At 45.3% G+C, this 20,702-nt stretch overlaps 1 protein-coding gene across 1 annotated transcript in view; it reads right to left on the bottom strand.

Moving 5' to 3' along the window:
* Positions 1 to 20,702, bottom strand: part of LOC127574869 (xanthine dehydrogenase/oxidase-like) — a 70,190-nt gene that overhangs the window by 12,208 nt on the left and 37,280 nt on the right. The window contains exons 18-27 of the mRNA XM_052024327.1: positions 18,457 to 18,626; positions 16,738 to 16,864; positions 14,545 to 14,664; positions 11,840 to 11,936; positions 11,158 to 11,282; positions 7,200 to 7,333; positions 6,643 to 6,730; positions 6,461 to 6,547; positions 3,559 to 3,750; positions 174 to 319 (exon numbers count right to left, since the gene is read on the bottom strand). Coding sequence (XP_051880287.1) covers positions 174 to 319; positions 3,559 to 3,750; positions 6,461 to 6,547; positions 6,643 to 6,730; positions 7,200 to 7,333; positions 11,158 to 11,282; positions 11,840 to 11,936; positions 14,545 to 14,664; positions 16,738 to 16,864; positions 18,457 to 18,626 — 1,286 coding nt within the window. The remainder of the gene's footprint in view (positions 1 to 173; positions 320 to 3,558; positions 3,751 to 6,460; positions 6,548 to 6,642; positions 6,731 to 7,199; positions 7,334 to 11,157; positions 11,283 to 11,839; positions 11,937 to 14,544; positions 14,665 to 16,737; positions 16,865 to 18,456; positions 18,627 to 20,702) is intronic.

Raw genomic sequence — 20,702 nt, 5'->3', positions numbered from 1 at the left:
AAAGAGGAGCCACTCAACCCCTTCTAATTTGTTCCATCAACTAAGTTGATCAACTCCATTTGTCGGTTTATGTCCTTCGATGTCACTTTGATATCTTTCCCCAGTAAACTGCTTGTAACTCAGCTGTTGAAGGGATATTGTTAAGATGACAGAAGCCAATGCATCCACCTGACCTGTTAAATTCATCCACTGCCTTTCTTCTGCTGTGATAGGACGAGCTCTCCATGCATTCATCCCAACATTTCACAATATTCACGTCTTCCATCTTTTGGCTGAAGTGGGTGATGTCTCCCTCTTGGTACAAGTTCAACTTCCGCACCTTGGGAATGGAAGGTGAAGAGGATTGTTTTGGATAAAGTGACAAACCCAGGCACCCAACAATCAGGAACACTTGGATAGGGATTGTGTGTCTGCAGCCCATCTATGACCCCAGCAAACCCAAACAAATTAACGGGTGCAACGTCACCCGGCCTTCAGTGGCGCATCAGTGTCCAGGACATCTGTTCCCGTGCTGGAGAAGAACTGTGAATGGACTGGAGCTATTAATGGGGGGGGGGGGGGGGGGGGGGTGGTGAGACCTCAGGTAAGGTCCCATTTACTGCTGACTCAGGTTGCTGAACTGTCCTGTAGAGGACAATGGGAAGGGAACGCTGGTGAACAAAGGGTTACTGGTTATATAGCCGTTGTAAGAGATTAAGCCATCTGCTAGTTGTAAAATGTAGTGTAAGAAGTTACTGAGCTATGAAACCTCAAGGCCACAAGGAAACAGGGTGCAACGGAAGGCGCCAATTGTGAAGGACGTGTTAACATGTAAGGCTGCACACAGCAGTCGCATTTTGACCAATGGCAACGCTAGCTGATCAAGCATACCCAAATATGGGTACGTCTGTGCAGTAGGTGCATGGCCTAGGAGGGGGTGGAGCTTCAGAGTGGACACCCACCGGAGAACAATGTATTTAAGCTAAGTTAGCACCCTGTATTTCTTGAGTCAGGCCACGTACAGGGAAGAGCAGCACTTTTGTATGCTCCTTGGTTCTGTTGTTGCTTGCTTTATTACAGTGCAGATTGACTTTCACAGTCCCATGGTTCAGAACATAGAACACAGTACAGCATAGAAACAGGCCATTCAGCTTAACATATCCGTGCTGACTATGATGCCAAATTCATCTAATTCCTTCTGCCTGCACGCGATTCATATCCCTCCTTTCCCTGGTGTTTAAGTTGCGGAACTGCCCCATGGTTGTTGTTGGCCTTTGTGGCAATTTGAAGGCATGGGCGTCACGATCAAGAAATTCAGAGGGCACTGAAGAGTCAACCACATGGATTCAAATCTGGAGTCGTACATAGCCCAGCCCTAAAGAGGACCACCCCAGTCCCCACCAACCCCAGTCCATGTTCCCACCCGCAACAAAGGCATCCTCCATTCATCCCACCCGAATCTGTTCTTACCTCATTAAGTCGTTCTTATTGAGTTAAGTGAAGCAACCTCACCCCACACATTCGTCGTGTGTCCCTCCACCCTGATCCACCTACCAATGATGTCATTCCCGTTTGCTTTATGATGGGAGTCAGGATAACAGAGAGCAAGTGAGGAGACTGGTGGGGGTTAAACTCCTACCTGGGAAAAATCATGGAATGATTACAGCACAGAAGGAGGCCTTTCAGTCCATTGAGTTTGGCTGGCTCTCTCCCAGAACAACTCACTAGTTCTACCACTAGCTCGTTCTCCATAGGCATTTAAACTTTTTTCCACCACAAATGCCTCTTGAAGGCCACAAAGGAATCTGCCTCTTGCATATCTACTGGCCATGCATTCCAAACCCATGTAAAAAAAAAAATTCTTCCTCTTGTTATTCTTTATTGTCTTCCCCTTTATACCCATCAGGTCCTCAACACCTCCTCCAAAGGAAACAACCTCTCACTATCCACTCTGTCCAGACTTTCCATATTTCATACACTTACATCAAATTCCCCCTTAGCCTTCCCCTAAAGAAAGCAGTCTCAGCCTCTAATTGCGGTCCCTCACCCAGAACCCATTCCTGCAAATCTTTTCTGCACCCTTTCCAATGTCTGCTAACAAAGTGACCAGGAATGAACACAATAGTCCAGTTGAGGCTGGACCAGTTTTATAAAATGTTCAGCATGACTTCACTTTTATACTTCATCTATTGATAAAGCTCAAAATTGTGTTCGCCTTGTTAAGCACTTTCTCAACCTGCCCTGCCACTTTCAATGGCTTGTGCACACATACACCCGATCTCTGCTCCTGTGCCCTTTTACAACAATATCTCTTATTCTACATTACCTCTCATTCTTCCTTCCAAAATTCATCAGCTCACATCTCCCTGCATTAAACTTCATCTGCCGTGCGACTGCCCATTCCACCAGCCCGTTTATATCTTTCTGACATCACTGTCCTCTTTGCAGTTCACAATGGTGATGTTTTGTATCATTTCCTAAGTTAGAAGGTGTGGCTTGCACCTTGACTCATCCCCGAGTCCAGGTTATTAACATGGCCCTAACGCTGATTGCCGGGTAACACCACTATTCACCTTCCTCCAGTCTGATAAAAGCTCATTCACCGTAACCTGTTGTCTGTTAGCCAACTTTGTGTGCATGCTATCGATGTCTCTTTTATGGCATCTTGTCAAAAGCCTTCTGGTTGTCCGCATACACCACATCAACTACGTTATTCTCATTAACTCTGTTACCACATGAAAAATTTGATTAAATTGTTTCAGCATAATTTGACTTTACCATCCATGCTGGCCTGCTTTAATTAATCCATTTCCATCCAGGTAACTATTAGTCTTGTCCCAGAATCATGTTTCTAAAAGCTTTAACACCACTGATGTTTAACGGAACAGCCTGGATTTGCTGAATTATCCTTACTCCCTTTTCTTTTGAACAAGGGAGTAACATTTGCAACTCTCCAGTGCTCTGGCAGCACCCCATATCAAAGAAATTGGAAGAAATGTTGGCTGATAGTGAGGGAGGTGACAGGAGTTCCACTCAGTGAACTGATGGGCGTGACATAGTGTCATAGAGCTATACAGCATGGAAACAGGCCCTTTGGCCCAACGTGTCCATGCCAACCAATATGTCTATCTGAGCTCGTCCCATTTGCCTGTGTTTGGCCCATATCCCTCTAAACCTTTTCTATTCATGTCCTCGTCCACATGTTTTTTTAAATGCTTCCTCTGGTAGTTCATTCCATATACCTACCACCCTCCATGTGAAACAGTTGCTCCTCAGGTCCCTTCTAAACCTTTCCTCACATTAAATCTATGTCTTCTAGTTTTAGACTCCCCCACCCTGGGAAAAAGACAGTATTTAAAATCCCATCCAGGCACAATTCTTGCTCTGAATGAGTAGAGTGGTGGGAGTTAAAATCCCATTCGTGTGAAGTGCTGACCTGTGTATGATCTGGAAGGATTAGCCCAACCTCACCTCCCAGCCACGGCTTTTGTGAGCCCTTATCCAAGCCTGGGACCTCAATGTCCCTGTCCCCATCCCAACTCCCTCCAACTCCCCAGGCACCCCTCCCTTGCTCCATACTTGGTCTGCAGGCAGTCTGCTCTTCTGGAAAACAGCGTCCATCCAACTCTCAGCGATCAGCATTCCCTGAGGTGCCCCGAATCCACGGAACGCCGTGTTGGAAGGTAGGTTTGTTTTGCAGACGTAGCCAATCCCTCGAACGTTGGGGATTTTATAAGCATTGAGCATGTGGAACAAAGCCCGCTCCAAGATCTGGTTTCAGAGGTTGGTGGGGGGGGGGGGGGCAGAGAGAGAGATAGAGATAGAGAGACAGAGAGAGTCAGTCAGTTCTGGGAAGAGTTACTTTACAGTTGCTCCTTAAACCCCAGCCCTTTCGATTATCTAATGGCCCAGAATTGTTGACTGTCCTCAGGCACAGGTGCAGTCTCACCAGCATCTTGTACAGTTGTCACATGATTTCACAACTTTTGTACTCAGTGCCCCATCCAATGAAGGCAAGCATGCCATATGCGTTCCTCACCACTCTGCTACCTGTGATCCCCGACATCTCCCACTAACTCAGTAATGGGAGAACTCAGCCACGAATGTCAGTGGACAGCTGACCCACAGAAGGAGCAAGCATCAGCATGCATTTATCAGCAGGAGCCTGATGGCAAGGACTGGGCATCTTGAGCCCAGTGCTTGTGCCCTTACTGCTAGCTGGTGGAGATGAGAGGACTTGGCGTAAACTGACGATTCAAAACACTAACAGTGGGAGAGCTTTAGTGGTCAGCCAAATAGTTAGGGCAGTCATTTAAATTTTCCTGGAGAGCCACTCAGTAGCAATCAGAGGAGATGCCAAGATGTTAGAACATGGAAGAGTACAGCACAGGAACAGGCCCTTCGGCCCACCACGTCTGTGCCGAACACTATGCCAAATTAAACTAAATCTCTTCTGCCTGCACATGATCTATATCCTGCCATATTCATGCGTCTATCTAACAGCCTCTGAACTGCCATTATCGTATCTGCTTCCTCTACTGTCCCTAGCAGCCTGTTCCAGGCACCTACCACTTTGTGTAAAAAAAAACTGGCCCTGCACATCTCCTTTAAACTTTCCCTCCTTACCCTAACTGCATTAACTACATCTGTCGTACTGGGCTTTGAGTGGAGAAGTAGAGCAGGTAAACAGTTGCTCATGAAGTTTAGTGTCCCTGGTGACCACTCCATGAAGTTTGTTTGTTCACTCCACGGAGGCCTATCTCTGAATTCTTCGTCCCATTCACACACTGACCCATCTGACTGTGGCCTTCTGCACAGTGCCAACATAAGCTTGAGGAAAAACTCGTCATCTTCCAACTAGGTACTTTTCAATCTTTGGGACTTAATATTGAATTCAATGATTTCAGGTAGCTCACTTCCTGTGTCTCCAATTCAACTTCCTCTGTTATCATCAGAACTGGCTAGCTCTGCTGCAGAGTATCCATCTGCAACAAAGTCTTTCCCTCTCCAGAGACATTGTCTGATCTGCCAGGCATTTCCTGTAGCTCTGACCTGAATTTCATGGCTTTTACATGTCCATTTTTTAAAATCTCTCTTTAACTGCCCTCATTAATCTATCAGCCAGATGGCTTCACCAGCAACCCTGGCCCCAGTATGTCAGAGATACTCCCTTTGTCTGGTTCATTTCTCCTCATACTTGCTTTGCAACTTAAAACTAACCTGTTTTCTCTCTTTCCTGAAATGTGAACTGTTTCTCTCCCCACAGATGCTGTCTGACCTGCTGAATGTTTTCAGCATTTTCTGTTTTAAATCCCGTGGGACTTATAATCAAAAGTTCCTAATGGAACTTTGTTTCAGCAGGTGAGAGTCTGAGAAGGTGGGTCTTACCCTGTTCCTGTGGTCTGCAAACAGGCCTCTGTTAACCCATTTATTTACAGACTGTAAGAGCTGCTGTAAAGATCAGCCCTTTACTTGGCTGTTCCAGAGACGGTCAGGAGCCATGAGTGGATTTGGATTCACACACAGGCCAGACTGGATAACAGTGGAGAATCCCTTCTCCACAGGAGATTGTGAACCAGTTGGGCTTTCACAATAATCTGGGAATTTCATCATTATTATTGAATTAACTGAATTTAAATCTGTCACAGTGGGATTTGAAAAGTCCCTGGCCATCAGTTCAGGGAACAGACCTGCATTGTAAGCAGCAAACAATCTGCTGGAGGAACTCAGTGGGTCGAGCAGCATCTGTAGGTGGTAAGGAGTTTTCAATGTTTCGGGTCAAAATCCTGCATCAGAACATCTGCACCTTAATGGCCAACCCCTTATTATGATCCAATCTTAGATTCTCCAAGCAGAGAAAATACACGGGGAAAAAGGCTACAACAGTTATTTTAACTCTATTCAGTCTGCAAGAGTGGCCCTCAGTTACCAGTTATCTGTCACTTTAAATCTGCAGCATCATCGCATATATTGTTTCAACTCTCCCACCCTTCCTCTCAGTCCTCCCTTTATATTTTCTCAGCTCATCGCCTTTAGACCTCTGTTTTAAACTTCTCTCCCTTCTCCAATTCCAATGAAATTTGATTGACCTGAAACATTAACTCTGTATTTCTCCCTTCACCAATGCTGCCTGACCTGAAGAGTATTTCCTCCATTGTCAGCTTTTCTTTCAGATTTCCAGCATCTGCAGTATTTTGGTGTAGGATGACCATGAAAGTTTTTTTTTTAACCAAGTAGGTTCTCTCCACTCGGTCCTTTTCTCTGCAATTTAAAACAAGCCTATTTTCTAACTTTTCCTAGTTCTGACCAAAGGTCATCATGCTGACTCATTAACCCTGTTTCTTTTTCCACAGATGCTGCTCGACTTGCTGAGTGCTTCCTCTAATTATATGCTTTTATTTTTGTCCTGCGTGGAATGGGTTCTAGTCACAATTAAAAATAAAATTCTTCTTGTGAGGTTGTGCGTCTTGGGCTCACGTACACAAGATGAAAGGTCCAGGCTATTTCCTGCGTTACAGTAAAGTGTGAGATCCACGGCCACGATTTTCCCGCTCTTCTGGTACCCAACCTGAAAGGAAAAGGCAGGGAAAGATCCCATGAATGGCAGGTGAACAATCCCAACAATAATTCCCTGGAACTGCCTCATCATTCTCAAGACCTTACCTTGTAGCGTCCCAGAAAAGGATTCCTTCCCCCGCTCACTAACATATCCACATCACGACTGAGTGCACATCGAACGGGACGTTTTGTCCTGTCAGAGAGAAGAGGGGATGAAGAAGGAAGGAAGAGGAGCGGTGAAACCTTACCCATTCTCACCGAGAATGCTCACACTTCCTGAAAATCAGTTTTTGAGGAGCTGCTCAGGTTTGGCATTGCCAAACACTTGGTGGTCATCCAGTTCTTTGACTTCCCTTTCACCACTGTGCCTAGAACTTAGAGTACAGAGACAGACCATTCTGCCCAATGGTTCCTGCTGGTATTTATCCCCCACACGTGCAACTTCCAGTTTCCTCTTACATCCAAGGACATATGAGTTGGTAGGTTAAATAGCTACTGTAAGTTGCCACTTGTCTGTGAGTAGTAGAATCTGGGGGTGTTAATGGGAATGTAGAACTAGTGTAATTGGGTGCTTAATCATCAGCATGGACTCAGAATGGGCAGAAGGTCCTAATTCCATGCTATATGACCCTATGACTCTATTTTCCAGCGCTGACACATACTTATAAGCGGCAACTGCCACCACAGTCGACAGGATCATGGAGCGTGACTCCTTCCCACCAAAGCCCCCTCCGAGCCGCTTCACCCGACACACGATCTTGTTGGCGGGGACACCGAGCGCCTTTGCAACAAGGCCCTGTAGGAAAACAGCAAAAGGTAAACAGAATTAACAAGGTGGGATAAATACTCCACCCCACTCAGGTTAATTTAACATAACCGGAAGTCCTCCCATTATGCGACCAGTGGCATAGTGGTGTAGTTGTTGGAAGGTGCTGCCTCACGGCTCCCGAGACCTGTGTTCGATCCTGACCACCAGTGCTGTCTGTGTGGAATAGGTATCCAACAGGTTACGGGGGAAGTTAGAACATAAGAAATAGGAGCAGGAGTCGGCCATCTGGCCTGTCGAATCTGCTCTGCCATTCAATAAGATCATGGCTGATCTAGCCATGGACTCAGCACCACCTACCTGCCTTTTCCCATAATCCTTAATTCCCCTACTGTGCAAAAATCTATCTGTGTCTTAACTACATTTAATGAGGTAGCCTCTACTGCTTCCCTGGGCAGAGGATTCCACAGATTCACTACTCTCTGGGAAAAACAGTTCCTCATCTCTGTCCTAAATCTACTCCCCTGAATCCTGAGGCCATTTCTCCTAGTTCTAGTCTCACTTACCAGTGGTAACAACTTTCCTGCATCTATCTTATCTATCCCTTTCATAATTTTATACGTCTCTACAAGATCCCCTCTCATTTTCTGAATTCCAGCGAGTATAGTCCCAGGTGACACAATCTCTCCTTATAGGCTAACCCCCTCATCTCCGGAATCAACCTGGTGAACCTCCTCTGCACTGCCTCCAAAACCAGTACTTACTTCCACAAGCAAGGAGACCAGAACTGCATGCAGTACTCCAAGTGTGGCCTCACCAGTACCCTGTACAGTTGCAGCATAACCTCTCTGCTTTTCAATTCAATCCCTCCAGCAATGAAGGCCAACGTTCCATTTGCCTTCTTGATAACCTGTTGCACCTGCAAACCAAACTTTTGCAATTCATGCACAAGCACTCCCAAGTCCCTCTGCACGACAGCATGCTGCAATCTTTCACCATTTAAATAATAATCTGTTCTTCTATTTTTCCTTCCAAAGTGGTTGACCTCACATTTACCAACATTGTACTCCATCTGCCAGACCCTTGCCCACTCACTTAACCTCTCTGTATCTCTCTGCAGGCTCTCCGCATCCTCTGCACAATTTGCTTTTCCACTCAATTTAGTGTCATCAGCAAATTTAGATACGCTACACTTGGTCCCCACTTCCAAATCTTTTAGCTTGATGCCTTCATTTATTTATCCAAGGCTGGCTCTTCACACCGTTACTGTCCTTGCAGTTAACTGGAATATACTTTCGTTTAGCACCGTGAAAAATCTCTTTGAAAGTCTTCCACTATTCCTCAACTATCCCACCATATAGGCTGTGTTTCTAGTCTATGGAAGCCAACTCCTCCCTCATCCCATTGTAGTCTTTCTTGTTTAGGCATAATACGCTGGTTTTAGATCGAACTATTGCACCTTCCGTTTGTATGAGAGAATCAATCATACTACGATCACTCTTTTCAAGACGATCCCCAACTACAAGATCGTTAATTTTACCTCTCTCATTACACAGGACCAGGTCCAAGATAACACTTTCCCTTGTAGGTTCACTAACATGCTGTTCAAGAAAGCTATCACGGATGCATTCTATGAAGTCCTCCTTAAGACTGCCTCAACCAACTTGATTCACCCAATCTATGTGGAAGTTAAAGTCCCCATGACAACTGTTGTTCCATTCCTACATACATCAAAGATTTCTTGGTTTATTGCCTGTACCACCGTAATGTTATTATTTGGTGGCCTATAGACAACTCCCACCAGTGATGTTTATCCTTTACTATTCCTAATCTCTACCCAGATGGACTCAACATTCTGCTCCTTAGATCTTATATCTTCTCTCACTATCGTCCTGATCTCATTCTTAATTAAGAGAGCTTTCCCACCTCTTTAACCTTCCTGCCCATCCTTCCATATTACCTGATACCCTTGAATATTTAATTCCCACTCATCTCCACCCTGCAACCACGTTTCTGTAATGGTCACTAAATCATACTCCTTTGTATTGATTTGTGCCACAAATTCACTGACCTTGTTTCAGATACTAAAGGCTTTCAGGTAAAGTGCCCTTACACTCATTGTCCTTTTAGAATTGAGTAACCTGTGTGTCCTTTGCTTTTGACTTTTCTGTACTCCACTCTTACTTTTCTCTTTTCTAACTTTTGCTCTGGTCTCTGCTCTGTTTCCGTGTCTTTCTGCATGGATTCCCATCTCCCTGCCATTTTAGTTTAAACCCTCCCCAACAGCACTGGCAAACAATCCCCCCTAGGATATTGATCCCAGTTCTACCCAGGTGTAGACCATCCAGTTTGTACTGGTCCCACCTCCCCCAGAACCAGTTCCAATGTTCCAAGAATCTAGGCATACCACTATAGCCCTGCCACTCTTTCTTGCCCTCCTGAGCAGCAGAGCCACTCACAGTGCCATGATCCTGGCCACTGCAGGTGATGACTACAGGGGACTCCTGCACTACCTTCCTGCTACTTGCTCTGCCTGTTGGTCGCCCGTTCCCCATCTTTCCCTCGGCCTTTAAACTGCAGTGTGACCAACTCACTGAACGTGCTACTCACAACATTCTCCGCATCACAGATGTTCCAAAGTGAATCCATGCACAACTCCAGTGCCATCATGCAGTCTGTCAGGAGCTGCAGCTGGACACTTCCTACACACGTAGTCATCAAGGACACTGGCAGCCTCCCTGAGTTCCCACATTGTGCAGGAGGAACATGACATGGGTCTGAGCTCACCTGCCATGACTAAAATGTTTTAGGGAAAATAAAGAGACAGAAAAAAGAATAAGAACCTATCCTCACCTTACCTTAGTGCTGTTCACCCTCCTCACTGAAGCCTGGTATTCACCAAAGCCCATATTTAGACAACCAGCAGCACTTTGACTAGACAGCAGCAGCCCCTCTCAAAATGGCTGCTCCACAATGGCCACTCCGCTTGACCCAAGCAAAACTCACAAGTAAGGAGACTCTCTTCTTCTCAATTCTCCCACTCCGAATCCCGACTCCAGCAAGGTTAGTGAGGAATGGGATTGCTCTCTGAGCCAGCAGAGACTTGATGGGCCAAAATGGCCTCCTTCTACATCATAAGGCAAAACGTGATCTAGTTCTACATTATTTAAAAGAAAGATCTGCACTTACATCATGCCTCCCAATGATTAGCCATGGTTTTCGTGATTTTAAATACACCCATTGGATCTCCTCAAACTATCCTCTGTTCCAAGGAGACCATCCCAGCTTCTCCAGTCTATCCACATAACCAAAGCTTATCATCCCTGGAATCAATCCAGTTGATCTCTTCTGCTTCCTCTCTAAAGCGTCAATATACTTCCAAATGGGTGGCTCCCAGAACTGGACACAATATTCCAGTGTTTTATAAAGATTCATCAGAACTTCCTTGCTTTTTATGAACGAAGCCTGGATCCCATGTGCTTTCTCAGTCTGCACTGCCATATGTACCCCCCTCTCCAGATCCCTTTGTTCTTGTACTCCTTATGGAATTAATTCACCGACCCACACGTTTGAGATGTAGGAGGAAACCAGAGCACCCAGGGATCCAGTTTCCTCTGGTCACAGGGAGAACGTGCAAACTCCACACAGACAGCAGTGGAGGTCAGGACTGATCTCGGGTCACTGGAGCTGGGAGGCAGCAGCTCTCCTAACTGACCCATGGGGTCCATCAGCACAGACCAGGAACTGAGCCGTGGGGTCATTCGTCACTGCCACCCACAGATTGCAACAGTACTGAAGTAGATTGTCAGCTGATGACACCTGCATTGATGTAGCAACCGGTCAGAAGCACCTGCCTGTGTTTCTGAAGGGCTCTGTGTTGATGAAAAGACTTCCATTTCACCGTCTTCACCTCTGGGCACAGCCACCGTGCAGTGTGTCTCCAGGTAGAAGTGCTCCTGGCCTCCAATGTGTATTTTCCCTGTGGAACACCATTGATATAAATTTGATGCTGTCTCTCGACAGGGACACGCCTCTGACAGAGAGTAACTTTGCAAATACAGCTGCATAATAGAAAATGACAGGCAAAACTGTCTTGGGAGATATAAACATGTACAGATAATCAAACAAACAGGTAAAAACTATCTGAGCCCTTCCATTAGATTCCGGTCTGTAATCACTCCCAGGTATCCTGTATACTATATATAAATCCCCTGAACCCCTGGATTAGATCCCAGTCTGTAATCACCCCCAGGTATCCATTATTCTACATATAAACACCCTGAACCCCTGGATTAGATTCCAGTCTATAATCACCCCCCCCCTAGATATCCATTATTCTATATATAAACTCCCTGAACCCCTGGATTAGATCCCAGTCTGTAATCATCCCTAGGTATCCATTATTCTATATATAAACCCCCTGAACCCTTCAACAATATTTCAACCATCAATCTGTTATTTATGAATTTAAATCCTCTTAAACCCATAATTTCTCATGAATTAAGTCCATATTTAAAACCAGAGCCACCAACAGACCCTCAACGATGTCATCAGCTTGTCCAAATCCTTGTTCGATGTTTCCATTCTCAAATTTGAGTGGTGAAATGTGGAAGGATTGGTGGCTGATGGCTTCCTGTTTTGGAAGAAATTTCTGGTCACTGCTTGGAACCAATAGTGGAGTCATAAAAAGACACATTTTATTAAACTAGGCAACTCTGAGTACAGGATTTATAGCACTGGGGAGTGACTTGAGTTACACATCGTCATCGATGTGAGGTATTGGTGACAGAAGTATCCTACAGGTCTTCCTTTCTAAACATACTAAGGCTGTGCACGGGTCTGTTTCAGGTAGACACATGAATACAGAATTACGTTGCATCTTTCTGAAGAGCTGGGCCATTTGGCCCAACTGCCCTCTGCTAGCTTCTTCCCAATTTACATTACTGCAATCTCCCAACATATCAAATGTCTTTTCACAACAAATTCCACTGAGATTTGACAACAATTTTTTTTCCCCCCCCACAGTTGTGTCACATAATGCAGACCCAAATTGTTTATTTACTCATCTGATTCTCATCCATAAATGCCCCTAGTTCTCTGAACAGCTTTCCCGCAGGCTGAGCCTGGAGTTATTGCCATAGAAGAGGTACAGTGGGCAGCTGTGTCTACGGAGGGACGACAGACAGCATATTTGTGGATGAACAATGGGCTGCCCATAGATTCATACAGCAATGAAAACAGGCCATTCAGTCCACCACATCTACACTGATCAGTGGGCACTCATCTGTGTTAATCCCATCTTCCAGCATTTAGCCCATAGCCTTCTATGCCTAGCGTTTATCTAGACATTTCTTAAGTGCTGTCAGCAACTTTCTCGGGCAGTGTATTCACCACCCTCTGGGTGAAAAAGGACTTCTCAGATCCCCTCTAAGTTTCTTACCCCTTACCCTAGATCTATGTCATCTAGTTTTATCTACCTCGGATGTGGGGAAAAAGTTTCTTGCAGCCTACACTATCTATACCTGATGTGTCCTTATGAAGTTATTTAGCTCTCAGAGGCAAAGTGATGTCAACACCTGTTGCAGAAAAACCAAAGATGTTTTAAACAAAACTAATGTAATGGTTTCTGATATATCTTAGTATCTTGATATCAATGTAAATATTGTTAAATTAATGTGTTGTTACAGTGCAAGCAGTATTATGTTTAAAACAGACAGATAATCAGGAACAGTACATAAATTGAACTTACCAGGAACACATGAACATAGAATGGTACTTGAAACAATTAAATCAAGGGGCAATTAGGAGCAGAGAATAATGAAGGGGTTGAAGCATCCCCTGGACCTTATCAATGAAGCGAAAGATGTTCAAAACAGTGGGCAAGGCAATCAGCTTGAAAGTCCCAAGCAAGAAAAGTCAGTCTGAAAAAGGGAAACAAGGATAATGAAGAATAGCTCAGTTTATAAAGAAGAAACACAACTGGCAAGGAGTAACACAGACAATGCATTACTGAAATGGAGTGGAATAAGAAGAGAAAAATCAAACAGAAAAGTCAGCAGAGAGCAGTTTTGGGATGGTGGGGGTGGGTGGTGTGGGGAGGTGAAGAGACTGCTGGGCGACTACCAGGGTTTTGATGCACAGATTGTGACTAACTTCTTTGTTATTTCTTTGCATTGGGTGTAGATCACTCAATGAATCTTTTGTGCTTATAATCAATATAATCGTACACAAAGTAATTTGTTGTAGTCACAAACAAATCTCGTGTTAAATTAAGTTAGATACTGAGAGTAGGAAAAACCTACAACTGGCATTGCCTTCCACAGTCAATGGAGAGGAACTGATGGACGGTAACTTCACCAGTCTAACCTTGGAGCTGATATCTTTGGAACCATTCCAATAAACCTGTTCTGCACTTTCACATTCCTCCTAAGGTTAGGTGACTAGAATTAAATGCAGTACTCCCGCTGTGGGCCGAACATTCCCTGCTTTTGCACAATTCAAGAATCCCCAGATCCCACATACTTTACTAATCACTCTCTCGACGTGTCCTCCCATCAGGACACCAAGGAAAATTGAAATTCTTATCACAATTGTGTCATGGGATCCTTTAATGTTCACTAAAGGCAGCTCATGGGGCCAACGTTTAACATTTTATCCCTCAGCACTGCACTGGGCATGTCAGCTGAGATTTTGTCCTCAAGTCTCCGGAGCAGCACTTGAACTTGCAACTTCTGAGGGGCAAGAGAGCCAATGTCACGGGTTTATCTGAAGACCATTTTACCACTGGAGTTCTGACTCCACCCTTCGATTCAACAGAGATACCTTATAAACACCAGCATCTGGACTGTAGGCATTCATTTGTTAAACAGGGGCTGTTAACTTTAGTAAGTTAGACACAGGACTGGAAGAAACAGGATGAAATCCACGATCATAAGAACTTGTCTAATTAAGGGAGTATCTTTGGCTGCAGGGTAAATGGTAACAATGAAATGTGGATGGGTGAGGAGTAAACATGCTGAAAGTCAATGCTGCAACAGCTACTTTAAAACTCTAGTTAACCATAGAAAATAACTCGTTTGAATCGTTACTTGTAAAGTTTTGGTTTTACTGGCTGTTTCACCATTGCATGCTTACCTTATTGATGTCAAATATTAATTTGAGGAGCGAATGTCAGTCATCCTGCCTGTTACATAAGTGGGTACAGGTCACAACATAATAACATAACAAGCTCATGTAGTTACCTGAATGGTGATAATGGGCTTTAGCTTTTTGTAAGTGACTTTCACTGCCTTTGCAGCGATCTGGGCATGATCCTCTGTGTCAGCAACAACTGCCCCGATAATGTGTCCGACACAAGTGACCTACGCAGTGCACAGAAACAACATCGTGATTATAAGGCACACACACACACACACCCGCACAAAGAACAAACAGGAGCCCTGCATCAACTTATACAGCAGTGCACAACCAGAGAATGTTAATCCTAGCCCCAGCCCCAAGCTCACTGAATGGTCAAAGTCTGGATCCAGAGTCAACTTCTGCCTGTGGTGGAAGGTGGTGCCCAACGCCCTCCATTAATGGGCATAAAAAAGGTGAAACCTGAGCTAAGGGCAGGAAGTGCTGGAAAGCTCGGCATTCCAGGGCGGAATTGGATGTCTGGGACTAATTCAGGGAAATTCCTGCCACAGTGACGGGCTGTCTATGAATGCTCTGGCTGCATTACACATCGGGTTCCCTTCTGTTGGTCCTGTAAACCGTGGCAGTGCCCAGCGGCACTAACAGGCAGCAGCCTGACCCAGCCACACAACCGCGGCCAATTCATTTCTGTTCCGTCGAGGAAACCAACTCACTGACGTGGGGCAACAAACCATCTGCTGGAGGAGCTCAGCAGGTCGAGCAGCATCTGTGGGTGGAAAGGAATTGTCGATGTTTCGGGTCAAAACCCTGTATCAGGACTGAGAGTGGAGAGGGGAGATGGCCAGAGTAAAGAGGGACCCCACTCCCACAATCTCCCCTCTCAGTCCTGATGCAGGGTTTTGACCCAAAATGTTGACAGTTCCTTCCTCCTCCCTGCCCCCCCCCCCCCCCCACACAGATGTTGCTCAACCTGCTGAGTTCCTCCAGCAGATTGTCTGTTGCTCCAGATTCCAGCATCTGCGGTCTCTGGTGTCTCCACTGATGCGGGGAACTGCCCTGCTGTTTTAAATAACTGAAGGAAACCATCCTTCACTAACTGAACATGTTCACTTGCTTTGGGATAAAACTGTTTAAGTTGCACCGGCCTCCAGTCATCATGTTAACAAAGAACATAGAACATGAATCAGAGAACGGTGCAGCACAGGAACAGGCCCCTTGGCTCACAATGTTGTGCCGAACTAATTAAGTTAATGACACCTAATCCCTTCTGCCTGCACATGGTCGATGTCCCTCCATTCTCTGCACACTCATGTGCCTATCTAAACGCCTCTTAAACACCTCTATCATATCTGCCTCTACCACCGCATTCCAGGCATCCACCACTCTCTCTGTAAAAACTTGCCCGGCACATCTCCTTTGAACTTTCCCCCTCTCACTTTAAATGCATGTCCTCTAGTATTATATACTCTTCCTCCAGACAGGGGTACACACACTTCCTCCGGACAGGGGTACAAATGAATGTATATCTGGGGTAGATCACTAGGTTCCATCATGTGGTACAGGTTGTTACTGGGCCATGAGAGTCAATTCCCATTGTAGTTCGACGCTTACAGATAAAACTGATGCCCGATACATGAGAAAAGACTGTCCCAGCTCCCATGTTAACTGTGTTTTAAACGAGTCCACCTTCTTCACTTCCAGATAAATTATGGATGTCCCATCACAAGAAAAGTTCACCATAGCAAAATAGTGGAAATGCCACATAAAATCAGACAATGCTGAAAAATGCTCAGCAGTTCCACGAGCATCAGTGGCAAGAGAAACAGAGCTAATGTTTCAGGTCTCTGAACTTCCATCAGCTGAAGGAAAGTGTTGGCACAGTTGTCATACTCAGAGAAGAAACCAGGATCAGGACCAGGTTTTGATCCGAAACTTCAGCAATTCCTTTCCTCCCACAGATGCTGCTCGACCCGCTGAGTTCTTCCTGTAGCTTGTTTGTTGTTCCATCTGATCGGGTCATGCTGGGATCTCCATAGCTACCCAAACAGGAAGTGACATACAGCCCTATGTCACCACTGTCCACACATTGCCCCGAGACCATGTCACCTTCCCTCCAACAACAGAAGCCGGGTATTTACATTTCATAATTTCATGGGGATGAAGATTGGGGTTGGGGGCTGGCGAATGGTGGGGCGGGGGTGGTGGACGATCCTCTGTGCCTCGGTTACAACCCAGGGTGTGAAGTTTAAGGGTTACCCCATGAAAGAAAACTGTTGTTGGCATTGGTGATCACTAACCACATCATCAGCGAACACGGTCTCATCCATTGCTATATGTCCGGTCACATTGCTTCCTGGGATGTCCTTGGCCGTGAGGAAACAGGTGACTCCAGGAACCTTCAGGGCCTGGCTAGTGTCAATTGAACTGCAGCAGAAAGGTGGAAAAGTGAATTGGTTCATGTCTAAGTTTCATTTCAAGCAGACAGAGTAGAAAACATCCAGGATGCAAGTATATAATACATACATGCTGTTACTCTACAATACCTACAGTGGGCAAGTGTACGTTACAGGATGCTTTTATAAAATACATAATGGCTGTTACTGACCTCCAGGAAAGGAAATTTGCCATCCTTACCCAGCGTGACTGACTTGTAACTCCACCACCAACCTGTTGACTCTCAACTGCCTGAAGTGAGCTGTCAACAGGCAGTACAGGGGTAGCTTGATGGTACATTGCATACACAATGTTACAGTCACATTTACTGACAGCTTTTTTTTTTAAACACTTGACTTCAAATTTTCACACTCTGATAAGATGCCACCCAAGACGTTATTAAACAAATTAGAATCCTTGGTACGGGAGTAAAACATTTACGTAGATTGAGGATTGGTTAATGGACAGGAAACAGAGTTGGATTAAATAGGTTGAGAGGCTATGGCAGTGAGTGTTGTAGGGCTCAATACTGAGGCTCCAGCCGTTCACAATCTACGTCAATGATTTTGATAAAGGGATCAAGTATAATATATCCAAGTTTGCTGTGGGCTGTGAGGAGGAAGCAGAGAGATCTCGGGGGGACATTAGCCAAGGAAAGGCAAAGGATGCGGCAGGTAGAACATTATGTGAAAAGTGTGAGGTCATTGACTTTGATCGTAAAAAAAAGCGGAGTTTTTTTTTAATTGAGGGATTGAAAGATGTTGGAGATCAGAGGGATCTTAGGCATTCCTACAGACGCATTACTGAAATTTAACATGCAGATTCAGCAACCAATTAAGTAAGCAAATGTTGGTCATTATTGCAAGAGGTTTTGAGTACAACAGAGATGTCTTACTCCATTTATATAGAGCCTTGGTGAAACTGAAATTGATGTGCATTTCTGGTCTCCCTACCCAAGGAAGGGTTTACTTGTGATAGAGGGAATGTAGTAAAGTTTCACCAGGTTGATTCCTGGGATATAGGTGGGGGTGCAGGGGAGAGGTGGGTTTGTCGTATGAGGTGAGAGTAAGTAGATTGGATCTATATACTCTGGAGTTTAGAAGACTGGGAAGTAATCTCAGTGAAATGCACATAATTCTCACAGGGCTCGACAGACCAGATACAGAGTTTATGTTCCCTGGCTGGGGTGTCCAGAACCAGGGGTCACCATCTCAGAATAGGGGGTCAGCCACTCACGACGATGATGAGAAATTTCTCTTCCCAGGGAAAGACGATAGATTTTTGGATATGGAGGGAACCAATGCCAGGACTGGTGCAGGAAAATGGTGCAGAAGTACATCAGCCATGATCTTACTGAACGGTGGAGCAGACAGGAAGGGCCGAATGGCCTACTCCTGCTCCTGTTTCTTTAGTCTTTATGTTCAAGGCAGCATTCTAATTTTTTCTGGATTACTAGTTCTGTCACATAACCACAGCACTATCAAGCCCCACGCTAACTGAAACATGCAATGTGTAATATACATACTCTGTGGCCTGTTGATTATTTCCTGGGTCATTGTCACAGGACCTGAACGAGTAGTTACCTGATCTGGGCGTGAGCTTCCGTGCTGGTCACTAAAGCCAGGTACAACTCCTTCTCAAACCGCGGCAGGTCATCGCAGTAAATGGCCTCCCCCGTGGCCTGTTTGAGGCTCGACAGATGCGGCAGTGGATGGCCAACCACGTCTGTGGGGACCTGGTCAGGAGGTGCTCCCTATGAAAGTCCATCGAGAGAAGAGCTGGTGATCAAACAGGCAGTATCCAGAGATAGTGTTTCCATCACAATGTCAGCAACCTCTCCAGCTCACCATTCATGAACCTCAGAATATGGCAGCACAGAAGACCAAGATCATATTATAGAGTCACACAGGATTCTGCCCACCACGTCCACACCAACCCATCCATATTGATCCCATCTTGACCCATAGCATTATATGCCTAGGTGATTCAAATGCTCAATGAGACACTTCTTGAATGCTCTCAGCAACTCTGCTTCCACCACTCTCTCTAGCAGTGTATTCTAGGTACTCAACATTCTCTGGGTGAAAAAGATCCCCCTCAAATCCCCTCTGAACCTTATCCTTACCCTGAGTCTATGTCTTCTTGTTTTATCTCCCTCTGATCTGGGGAAAGAGTTTCCTGCAGTCTGCTCTATCCATTCCCCTCATCATTTTATATACCTCAGTCATGTTCCCTCTTAGCATTGTGTGCTCCTGGGGAAACAGACCTAGCCTCTCTGGTCTCTCATCTTTACTTATGATGAGCATTTGTCGGCTCTTGGACTGTACTCACTGGAGTACAGAAGGATGAGAGGGGACCTCGTAGCGACATTTAAAATGTTGACAGGAAAGGATAGAGTAGATGTGGCTAGGCTGTTTCCCTTGGTGGGCGAGTCCAGGACCAGAGGGCACAATCTTAGAATTAGAGGGTACAGTTTCAAGACAGAGATGAGGAGAAATTTCTTTCCCCAGAGGGTGGTGAAATTGTGGAACTCCTTGCCACGCACAGCAGTGGAGGCCAGATCAGTGGGGGCGTTCAAGGAGGAGATAGACAGATATCTAAATAGTCAGGGTATCAAGGGATATGGGGATAAGGCTGGAAAATGGGATTAGAATAGTTTTTTTTTCCCCACCCCATTTCTTTTTCCCTTTTCCTTGGAGCAGACTCGATGGGCCGAATGGCCTGCTTCTGCTCCCTTGTCTTGTGATCTTGTGATCATGAATGAGGAACCAGGCTTGAGGGGCTGAGTGGCCCACTACTGCTCCTATATTCTTGTATTCTTAAGCAGTCCAAGGACAGGAAGGAGCTTCCTCACCCACACAACTGTGAATCTTTACCTGTCGCAGAGGGCAACAGATACTCTTCCAGTTCAGTGCTGAGATGATTACAGACCCTGACTGTAAGGGGGTCAAGGACCGTGGAGACTGGATGGGGAAGTACGGTTAAATGATTCGCCAAGGTCTGGTGGTCATCTCCTGATCTCTTTCTTTTGTTATGATGCGTGACAATGCCCCTATTCACCAATCCAACCACCCCCCCCCCCCCATGGGTTTTCTTAAGCAACTCACCCTCCCACTTACAGAGATTTGCAAGCAGGCTCCATGTTTGGCTGACCTGTTATTAGATCTTGGGATAACCCCCGGTATCTTCCCAACAGACCACAGAGTGGATGGTCCTTTGGAACCACTGCAGCCTCTGGCCTTTATTCCCATGGCAACACATGTCCAACTTTTGTAAAATGGCGATTTGGATAGAAATGTAGAAAATAGGAGCAGGAGGAGGTCACTTGAACCTTCAAACCTGGTCTGTTATATATCCATGGCTGATCATCCAAATTCAGTCCCCTGCTCCAACTCTCTCCCCAATTCTCTTGATCCTTCTTGCCCTCAGAACAATATCTAACTCCTGCTAGAATATATTTAATAACATGGTGCAGCCGTAGGTCACTTAAGACTGAGATGAGAAGTTGCCTCATGCAGAAGATGGTGAATCTTTGGAATTCTCCACCCTGGGTGCTGAGGAAGCTCAGTCACCGAGTTCAATCAAACCAGAGACTGATAGATTTCTTGTCCTTAGGTGAAATGAAGGGGTATGGTAAATTGGTTTATTATTGTCACATGTACCACAGTACAGTGAAAAACTTGTCTTGCATACCATCCATACAGATCAATTCATTACACAGTGCATTGAGGTAGTACAAGGTAAAACAATAACAAAATGCAGAAATAAGTGTTAAGTACAGAGAAAATGCAGTGCAGGTAGACAATAAGGTGCAAGGTCACAACGAGAT

The sequence above is a fragment of the Pristis pectinata genome, chromosome 10 (assembly GCF_009764475.1).
Source record: "Pristis pectinata isolate sPriPec2 chromosome 10, sPriPec2.1.pri, whole genome shotgun sequence".
NCBI lineage: Eukaryota > Metazoa > Chordata > Chondrichthyes > Rhinopristiformes > Pristidae > Pristis > Pristis pectinata.
Note: the sequence above shows the minus strand (reverse complement) of the source record. Positions and strands in the feature narration are given on the sequence as shown.